The sequence below is a fragment of the Myotis davidii genome, unplaced genomic scaffold, assembly GCF_000327345.1.
Source record: "Myotis davidii unplaced genomic scaffold, ASM32734v1 scaffold269, whole genome shotgun sequence".
NCBI lineage: Eukaryota > Metazoa > Chordata > Mammalia > Chiroptera > Vespertilionidae > Myotis > Myotis davidii.
The window spans coordinates 7322063-7332375 of record NW_006383008.1 but is presented as its reverse complement, the minus strand read 5'-3'; the positions used below and the strand labels follow the sequence as shown (position 1 = coordinate 7332375).

Here is a 10313-nt window from a genome sequence, read left to right as displayed (position 1 = left end):
GCTCTTGGTTCACCCCCTTGTGGGCTTTGTGCACAGTCTTGTTGTAGTTAAGCCTTGATTGTTGTAGTTATCACTGGGAGGAATTGACCTCCAGGCCGATTGGCTGTGAGAATCAGCTGTGTCTGCAGTGGGAGAACTTCTGTGCTGGAGACACCCTTATGGGGCAAGACTTGCTTCAATGGGGCTTTGGTGCTCACTGGGTCTGCCCCCTGAGTGTGTCCTTTATGGTTCCACGGAGCTGCAAACTGAATGGTCCCACTCTGACCTCTGGTTACACTGGCTCCTGGATCTCTAAGGAGGTGGTAATCTAGCCTCTGCCTGAGCTATCCAGCAAAAGCTTCCCTGCAGGGCTTGGGTGGGGCATGTCCCACGGGATCAACAGGGCGGGGCTAGCAGTTATGGCTGCTCTCAGAGGCCCTGCTTCTCAGTGTCTTGCAATCACTGCAAGCCCCTCGAGAGAAAGCGATGCCAGACAGTTCCACTTCTCCTGTATGAGTCTGGGTCCCCAGAGACTAGCCCGGAACTGGAGCTCAGAACCTGAGACTCCCTCCCAATTGAAAACGACAACCACGCCCTCAGCTACCAGCCTGCTCCGTGAGCGCCTCTGTACCTTAGTATTTTTTTTCCTTTTTTTATTATTATTAAGGTATTACAAATGTGTCCTCAGCCCCTTCCATTAACCCCCAACCACCCCCCCGACACACACACTCATGCTCCCATCCCCCTGTTGTCCATGTCCATTGGTTTGTCCCTTAGTATTTTCCTTCCGCACTGCGCCTCCTCTGAGTCTCGGTATGCTTTTCTCTTTTCTTCTAGTTGTAGAATTTCCACTCAGCCAGCCTTCCTGTGGTTCTGGGTGATGTCCATTCTGTCTTTTAGTTGTAGTTTTGAAGTGGTTGTTTGAGGCAGCAAACCTTGGTGTTTACCTATGCCACCATCTTGGTTTCCCATGTTTTTATTTTAAATTTAGGCACCCAAAGACTCCTGCATTATGGCCATTTTTAGATGAGATTTCTAGTGACAGTGCTTGCCAGTAATAGGATTCCTATCAGGAGTATTATTGAGGGCTGGGGTCTGGGAGTTTCTGGCCATGGAGGCACAATTTACCATGTAAATTGTAGTGGCTTTTTTTTTTTTTTAACACTGGCAGTATGAGCAAATTCTCTAGGGAGACTATGTACTGGGTCAAAGTGTGCTGCTTATGGGTTGAGCTCTTCGAGGCTCTCAGCCCTTGAGTGGCATTCAACCCTCTTATGTGCCTCGGTTTCTCTCCCTGGCTGCCTAATACAGCCCTGAGGACTCGCGTGCTTGGTGACCCATCTTTATATGCGTGTCCTTGGATGAGTCAATTCCTTAATTAAAGTTGAGTTGGAGGTTCCCTGTGGGGCCCCTACAAGTCGTGAGGAATGACCTCTGACACCTCCACAAAGATTTTTAGTCGCCTAAGGCACTAGAGATTCAGGCTAGAGGGAGGATGTGACCCTTATCTTCGGAGCTGAACTAGTTCAGCTCTCATTTATACAGCAAAGGCACTGAGTCAGACTCTCGGAAAGCAATTCAAATTGGAAAAACAAATTGAAAAACCAGCCACACGTTTTTCCCCCTGTCTCACCTTATAGCCTGGGTTCTGTCAACCCTTAACCTTGACAGGTTAGCATGTGGCCTGTTTTCATCCACAGAGAGAAACAAAGGCAGGGATTAAAATAGAAGAGACAAGATCAAGGGCCCTTGGAGACAGGTTCAGGGAGCTAGCCCGGATGAGGTACCACTGCCCACTGCTCCCCCGTTGCAAGTCTCACAGGGACAGGGACCTTTAGAGCTTAGGAGAAACAAAGATAGGAAATGAGAGAAAGGAACATACAGGTGTGAGGAACAACACACACCTTTGTCTTAAGGGTTTTACCTGTTTTATTTATTTGGGTTTTTAAATACGTTTTTATTGATTTCAGAGAGAGAAGAAAACAGGAAAAAAGGGAGAAACATCGATGTGAGAAGTACATCAATCAGTTGATTTGCAATAAATGTGACTCTTTAGTTCGACTTCCTGAGGCGTCCTTGTGTGATTCGCGGGGTACATTACAACAGTGGTACTGCTTCTTGTAGAAGGAGTGCTCTGCTCGACCCACTGGCCGTGTGACCCTCCACATCCAGTGTTTCAGAAGCCAAAGGGAAGAAACGATATAGCCATCACCCTCTTTGGGCTCACTTCCCAGTGGCCTGGTTTTCAGATAAAACACACTGTGTTTAACCAGGAGCTGGTTTTGGCAAAGGACATTTTACAGATAAAATATATCAGCTTGCTTGATACCTGTCACTGTGTCTCTCTGTTCTCAGGGCCTGCCTTGGCCTCCACAGCGCCAGCAGCGCCAGCCACCTCCTAAGAGAAATTGGATAAAGCCTGGAGGGTGGTGTTGGTGTTCTGCAGGTACAGCTGTGAGGGAGTGCAGGTCAGGTCAACAGGGAACCTGGGTTGTTGGAGGTAAACTGTGTGTTCGGGAGGCTCCAGAGCTGCATACCTGGGGACTCACACCTCCAGCTTGAACAGAACCAACTGCCCTGCCCTCCTTGGTCTCAGCACAATGGAGTTGACCTTGGCCTTTGACCTGCCAAAGCAAGACACTCCCAGGCTCTCCTGAGCGCTCCATTTTGTGGCCTTTCCCAACCTGGTTTTGGGAGAAATTCTTCCAAATTACTGATTTCTTCTGTGAGCAATGTTAGGTCTTGAGCAGAACTGAGTCCCATCAGGTGTTAGAAATCATATAGCCTAGTTAGGCTAACGGGGCCTTCACGCCTTGGCTCCTTAACATAGCTGTGGGGTTTTCTCCTTTAAGAGAGGGATCTGGTGAGCCATATGGAAGTCACTGGTGAGGGGACAGATTCAAGGTAGCAGAAGGGAAATTCATGTTTAGCCAAGGACTTTGCTTGGCTCCTAACTCTTTCTGCTGTTATTCTCCTCATGTGGTCCTGGAAAGCATATCAGGGGTTTATCCAATTTTTAAATTAAGATAAATGTCATTTTTCCCCCACTGACACTTCAAGATTGAATGTGAGATAGAATTTTCAGACAAGCCAAAATTGAAAGAATTTGCCAGCAAGCATCCTGCCCTAGATGAAAATGTTTTTCAAGCAGAAGGAACGTGATCTCAGAAGGAAAGCTGGGCATGCAAGAACAAATAAACAACAAAAATGGTAAATACATGCATGGTTCTAAATGAACATTGACTGCATGGGACAATCCTAATAATGTAATGTGGGGTTGAAAAAACCAAAACACACATGGGAGAAACAACATTTAAGTAGGGAGGGGAGTAAAAGTGTTCTGAGGTCTTTGCATTGTCCGGAGAACAACAAAAGTCACCAATTAACACAATAGTGTGATAAGCCAAGAGTTCATGTTGTTTTCTGGGGAACCACCAAAATATAATAAGAACATGCATTTTCAAAACAAAAATATGAAAGCCAAACTAGGAATAAGCAAAAGTAGTAAGTCCAAAAAAAAGCAACAAAGAAGGAGAAATACAAGAGGTTGGACAATAAAAACAACATAGTAGGATGATAGGTTAAAAACCACTAGATAGCCCTAGCTGGTTTGGCTCAGTGGATAGAGCATCGTCCTGTGGACTGAAGGGTCGGTCCCAGGTTTAATTCCGGTCAAGGGCATATGCCCAGGTTTCCGGCTTGATCCCCAGTACGGGGTGTGCAGGAGGCAGCCAATCAATGATTCTCTCTCATTGATGTTTCTATCTCTCTCCCTCTTCCTTCCTCTCTGAGATCAATAAAAATTTATTTTTTAAAAAGGAGCATGAATTTTTAAAAAACACTAGATACATTATACCATAAATGTAAATGGACTAAATGCTCCAATTAACAAATGAATATTGTCCAACTTGATAATTCAGAAATGCTGACAGTTTAAGCATTTGGTTTTCAACAGAAATACTAGTGTAAATGACAGTGCAAATTCACCATGCACCAAGGACAGGATATTGGGCAATGGGGCAGAGTTGTTTTTCAATATGAAATTTAAGAAATTGGTTGGCTATCCAGTGGGGACCTCTTTTAGATTTTAACAACAGCTAGGGAATTAGAGTTTGTGTCAGAGATCGGGCTCCAGAGGGAGACTGTGTGTCACCAGCAGCAGAGAGCTGGCTGTGGAAGGGGCTAAGTGTCTTCCGGGAGGAGAAGGGACCCAAGGACCTCGGAGAAGGAGCCAAGGAAGAGCTGCATCAGAGACGACAGAGGAGAATGGCCATGGGAGAGAGGTCCAGGAAAAGACTCCTCCACTCGGCAAGTGCAGGGGGGTAGAGACGGTGCTAGGTAAGGAGTGGAGAGCTGGTGGAGGCGCAAGAGTGGAAGGGTTTGATAGCAAAAGGGCAGGCAACATCATAAAACCTCACTTCTGGAGTCACCCAGTGTTTCTCCGACTTGCCTGTTAATCAACATCAAAGCAAGGCTTGTGAAAACCCAGATGCCGGGGCCCCACCCCCAGAGTCTCTGGTTCAGGAGGCCTGGGGTGGGACTGGAGAATTGAATCTCTAACAAGTGATGCTCAAAGAAGCACACAAGCCAATGTTCCTGCCTTGTCTCTTAAATCGGCCTTTTGCTATTTAAATTTATCCCAGGAAAGGTTCTCTTGCTAGAAGCTGATATGGGGAAGGCACTACAGGCCCAGCCAGTGCCCTGGTCACAGGCTGGGTCCCATCCCCCGCCTTCTCTGATTCACTCAATGCCAATCGGTCCAATGCTGACCTCTGGGTTTGCCTCTCCAGATCCATCCTCCGCTCTGCTCTGCCCTGTTCTGTGATGGGGAGCTGAGCTCTATGGGCAGCACTCGCAGGCCCACCCCCGCCAAGAGCACAATCTGGGAAAGATACTGCTTCTTCCCCTTATAATTCAGGCCTCCACCTGCTAATGGCTCCACACTTTTCCATCCCTTGGGGCCTCCCCGTAACTCATTGGTTTCCCTGAACCTTGCCCACATTCTTGCAGGCAGACCTTCACCAAACTCTCTTCCCTCGCCCCTTGGAGTAGGCCGACTGTTACCATGTCTTTTTTCCAGTTGCTTTCCAGGTGCTCCATCTCCATGAATGGTCTCCCAAGGTCAGACGCTTAGGGTCCCTCTTTCCTCTGATTCCATCAGAGGCCATCTCCCTCCTTACATCTCACAGATCCCTGCCTCCCCACCCCACCCTCTGCTTCCTTTATGGCCTTAGCTTCCTCCCTCGTTAATTGCAGTCTGGACCATGGCTGAAGTGGTCAGCTATTGTCCAGCATTCATTCTCAACTATGGCAGCGCCCTCCCCACAGGCCCACAGGGAACGTTCTACAGCTCATGTCTTGCCCTGTCATCCCTCAGCCTTCCCCATATCAGCTTCTGGCAAGAGAACCTTTCCTGGGATAAATTTAAATAGCCATGTTAGCTGCTTTGATGCTAACAGTCCAAATGCAGCACAACCTTCCCAGATCTGCCCCAGCCCACGTGCCAGCCTTATCTCTCTGTGTCCCCTCCCTGTCTACACACATATGCACTCACATACCCACACACACATTCACACACTCACACATGACATAGTGCAGCTACATGGAGCTGCTCACAGTTCCCTGATATGCTTCACCCTCATCCATGAGCTCCCTGCTCCCCGGCTTGTCCTCCTTTCTCCATCAGATGGGCTCGCCCACTGCACATCTTCCCAGACTCATTGTGACCATCGCCTCCTGAACAAAAGTTTCTCTGACCCTCTCTGGGCAGAACTGACGACTCCCTCACTTTCCCCACTCCATCAGTAGAGCATCCTGCATTGCTCTGTGACACTGGATTGCACTTAACCATTTATCTGTCCTTGGCAGACTCCTTGAGAATAATATTGTTTCAGGAACAGTAACTGAATGTAAAGGACTCCAATCGCATGAGCGTCTGAGGCTTGAGAGGCTCCTTGGTGTTTCTTTGTCTTCATTGGCTCCTTGGGGCAGCTGTTCAGACCCTGCTGTGCCAACCCCACAGCTCCTGCCTTTTCCTTCCCAGCAGCTCTCACCATTTGACATCTTGATGTGAGGATTTCATTAACACTGGTCTCCCCCACTAGAACATAAAGACTCCAAGAACTGGCTGTCCTGCTCACCACTGAGTTCCTAACTGTCATAGACCATGTCTGACACATAATAACAGTTCAAAAACCTCACATGTTTGCCTTATAAACAATAGTATTTTGGTTGGACAACGTAACCTACTTTGTTGCCACCATTCTTCCTGACCATCCTGACGAACTCCTTGGATGAAATTCAAAAGAATTTATGACGATACCACGTCCCTCCTTTAACCTCTCATCTACACAGTTTGAATTAAAAAATCAGCATTGTGCTGGTGAGAATGTAGAACGGTACAGCTGCTGTAAAAGACAGTGTGTTGGGTCCTCAAAAAATTATACATACAACTACCATATGGTCCAGCAATTCCACTTCTGAGCATCTACCCAAAAGAATTGACAGCAGGGTCTCAAACAGATATTTATAGGCACATGTTCAAGGCAGCATTATTCACAGTAGTCAAAAGGTGGAAACAAACCGAATGTCCATGCACAGATGAGGGCATAGAGAAAGTGTGATATATTCATACCGTGACTATTACGTGGCCTTAAAAAGGAAGAAAATGCTGTCACGTGCTACAACGTGGACGAATTTTGAAGACATTATGTTAACTAAATGAGCCAGTTACAAAAGCCAGTCAGAAAGTGTATGAATGCCACTTATAAGAGGTGAAATCATAGAAATAGAAAGAAGGGTAGTTACCAGGGCCTGGGGGAAGAGAGCAGTGGGGAGCTATTGTTTGATGGTTTGAGTTTCAGTCTGGGAAGATGAAAAGTTCTGGAGATGGAAGGCGGTGATGGTGGCACAACGTGAACATGCTTAATGCCACTGAGCTATATACTTAAAAACAGTTAAAATAGTAAATGTTATGTTATATATTACCACAATTAGAAAAACAAATTTAATTGTTAAAAAATCAGCATTACAATATTTCTCCTAACAAATGGAAGAGCCCTGGGCCTCTGGAGGTCCCTCTAACAGGGACACACCAGGCAGCTGGGGCTTAGACAAAGTATTTGCATGTCAACTGATCCCTGGGATTATTAGGAAGCGGCTAGATTTTTAAGCTTTTCTCTTTCCACACTGAAAAGATCATCCAAGCGGTACCTAGTCTTAGATAAATGTCTCTCTGTCAAATACTTTTCAGTAGCAACCCACACGAAAGTCCCTTGAGGGAAATAAAATAGGAAAAGGTAGAAATGAGAAGACAAGCCCCGCAGCCGCTGCAGGACATCTTTGTTCCAATGAGCTGCTTGGTGTGCGTGAGAGCTAAGGGGAGGCGGGTGCTAGGCTGGGCCCACACCAGGGCAGGAAGGTCCCAGGCTCTGCTTCCCGGGCACCTGGCACAGGCTACCCATCCCACCCCACCCCCCAGGAAGGAGTGTCTTCTGTTATTTGCAGAGTCCCCTGTGTGCTGCCTGCAGCCTCCTCCTCACCACCCACCGCCCCAGCCCAGGTGCCTGCCCAGGAATGCGGTGCATCCACAGCGAAGGCTTCTTGGATCTAAGCCATCCCCAGAGGCTCCCAGGGATTAAAGATGGTACCAGTCATCGGAACTGCAGGCGATGGGAAGGCCCTTCTGTGATGGCCCCATCCTGCCTGCGTGGCCAGGACTACAGGAGTCATAGCACTTCTTGTGGCTTTGGGGGAGGGGGGTGGGGAGGGGGAAGGTTCTGACTCCTCACTATGTGCTCCCCTTCCCCTCTTCTTGCCAAGTGACATGTGCACGCCCAGGAAAGCCTTACAGGGAGGGCCAACTGCCCTGAAAGGAAGCAGGAGTGGCCCCCGCTCTCTGCTTTAGTGACTGAGATCATAGGAGCCTCAGGTCTCACTGCACCCGCTGGAGGGGACACCTTCCTCCTCTGCAGCTTCTGGCAAAGTGAGGCCCTCCCAGCCTCAGAGGCTCACTCAGGCAGCAGGGGGCCAGCCGTGCGAGGGAACGAGGGAACAAGCCCTAGAGGGAACCAGAAAGAGACCAGGCGAGGAGGGAGGGTCTAACCTGAGCAGCCGTGCGGCCTGGTCAGTCACTTCACCTCTCCGTGCCTCAGTTTCCCCATCTAAGGATAATAACAGTATCTACTTCACAGAGTAGCTGTGAGGACCAAAATAAGATCGTGTGTGTCCCTTGGTTCAAATGGTGCCTGACACAGAGGAGTCACTCACACAGTGTTTGTTCTCGTTAATGCCATTGTTTGTTGCTGTTCTAGCCACTTAGCTCACCCTCTGCACCTCCACTGACGCTCTCCAAGAAAGCCAGGCGGAGCGCTGGCTGGTGCGGTCAGCTGTTCAGAACACCGTCCCGTAAATAAAAGGTGGCGGGTTTGATTCCAGGTCAGGGCAAGTGCTCAGGCAACCAAGCGATACTTGCTGTTTCTCACATCACATCAATGTTTTTTCCCTTCCTTTCTCTAAAAATCATTTTTTAATAAAGGAAAGAATATATATATATTTTTTAATTTGTCTTTTTAAAAATTTGTAAAAAGGCAAGGTGGGGTTTCCTGCTTACGGGGACATCCTGCTTGGACCTCCCGGAGCAGATACGGCTATCTGAGAACTGCTTGTTCGGGGACACTTTATTTTTATGAAACTCCTTGGCGGCATTACTCATGCAGGTTCCCAGGGAACAGACTCCCAGGGAGATGGTGCCCCTGCCCTGACCCGGCGGGTGGTGAGCAACCTCCTGGGCAGGACAAAGGGGCACAGGCCGCGATCTGCTTCCTTTCCGCCTTTGCTCCCCAGGTGTCAGAGTGGGAGGCTTAGAGGCCTTTTAAAGTGCAGGGGCCTCTGGGATCAATTTGTGTCTTAATCCCTTATCAGACCACAAGAGGAAAGCCTGACAGCTGGGCTTTCCTAAGGGGGCGTGCACGGTGCTGTGCTAGGGGCTTCACATGCATTATCTCGTTTAATCCTGACAACCCCAGACATAGGGGTCACTGTCCCCTTCTACAAACCAGCACACAGAGGCTCAGAGAGGGCCGCTGACTTGCCCGCAGGTCACCCCTCCTCCTTCCTGCTGCCCCAAGAGAATACTGGGACTTAAGAGAAGTTCAAGCATGAAGATAAAGGGAAATGGAAGCCAGCCTGCCAGGGGCTGCCTTGGCCAGGGCCCATTACGGAAATGTCCCGGGCCTCAGTTTCCCCACCTGCACAAGGCGGGGCGTTGGCCCTGCATCATACCTGCTGCTGCTCTCCCTGCCTGGTTGGACAGAGCTGACGTCTGGCGCCTTTCCCAGCCCTCCTGGCATTTCTCCAGTTCCTGAAGGGACAGCCACTGGCCATGCCACTCCTCCCTGACCCCCAGAGCAGGGAAGCTCCTTGGGGACAAGTTTGCAGAGGGGCTTTGTCATGGGGCTTTTGCTAAATTATTGTTGCTGCATTGAAAAGCAGGTGGTCCCCTCAAACCCCAAATTTCCATCTGGGCACAGGGTGCCTGAGCTGGGGGGCCACTTTGTGTCCAGACCCACCTGGCCAGCTCTTACTTTTCTAGAAGAGCTGTCCTTTCTGAACGTAAACAGCTTAGTCACATCAGCTCCTCTGCAGTCAACAGCCCTCCCCACTCCTTTTCTCCCAGCTCTTTCCTTCCAGGGAAACCTAGTGACTCTGGAAGCCAAGCCAGGCTGATCTGACTCAGTGAATGGGCAGCAGCCTGGGGGCCGAGGCCCCCCGCCCCCTGGGCCAAGGGAAGGACACAGTCCTACCTCCAAAGGCCGGCCTCATGGTGAAATCGTGGTCCTCCACCCTGAGGAGCGGCCGAGCCTCCCCTTTCCGCATTTTGGTCCCGTCGAGGTTCTTCTTGGAAAGGTGGCTGCAGAGACAAGGAGACACACTGCTCTGTGGCCCACCAGGCACTGAGTGAGACCGACTGCAGAGATCACTTTTGGCAAGAACTACCATTGGGCACATGTTCTCCATGGGGCTCAACAACACCTTCCCACCCCTCCCACCCTCCCACCCCTCTGCCCCAGGCCCTCACAGGCCGGGAGGATCAGACCCCTCCAGAGCCTTGCAAAAGGAAACACCTCCCTCCAGGGCACCATTCCACCTGACCAGCTCTTAATGGTCAAAAGTTATGACTAGAGGACAGCAGTTGGGTTGAATGGCGGAGGAATGAAAATGTGGGTTTTTATTCTTTTTAAACATTTCTCTTATGTTACCATAATGTTGGTTTTGTGATAAACAAACATCTGAGACCCCAAGCTGACATCAGTCCAGCGGGCAGCTGCCAGCAG

At 49.3% G+C, this 10313-nt stretch overlaps 1 protein-coding gene across 1 annotated transcript in view; it reads right to left on the bottom strand.

Annotated features, from left to right (window-relative positions):
• GABRR2 (gamma-aminobutyric acid type A receptor rho2 subunit) overlaps positions 1-10313 on the bottom strand; it is a 26942-nt gene that overhangs the window by 15702 nt on the left and 927 nt on the right. Inside the window, exon 2 of the mRNA XM_006778264.2 lies at positions 9783-9889. Coding sequence (XP_006778327.1) covers positions 9783-9889 — 107 coding nt within the window. The remainder of the gene's footprint in view (positions 1-9782; positions 9890-10313) is intronic.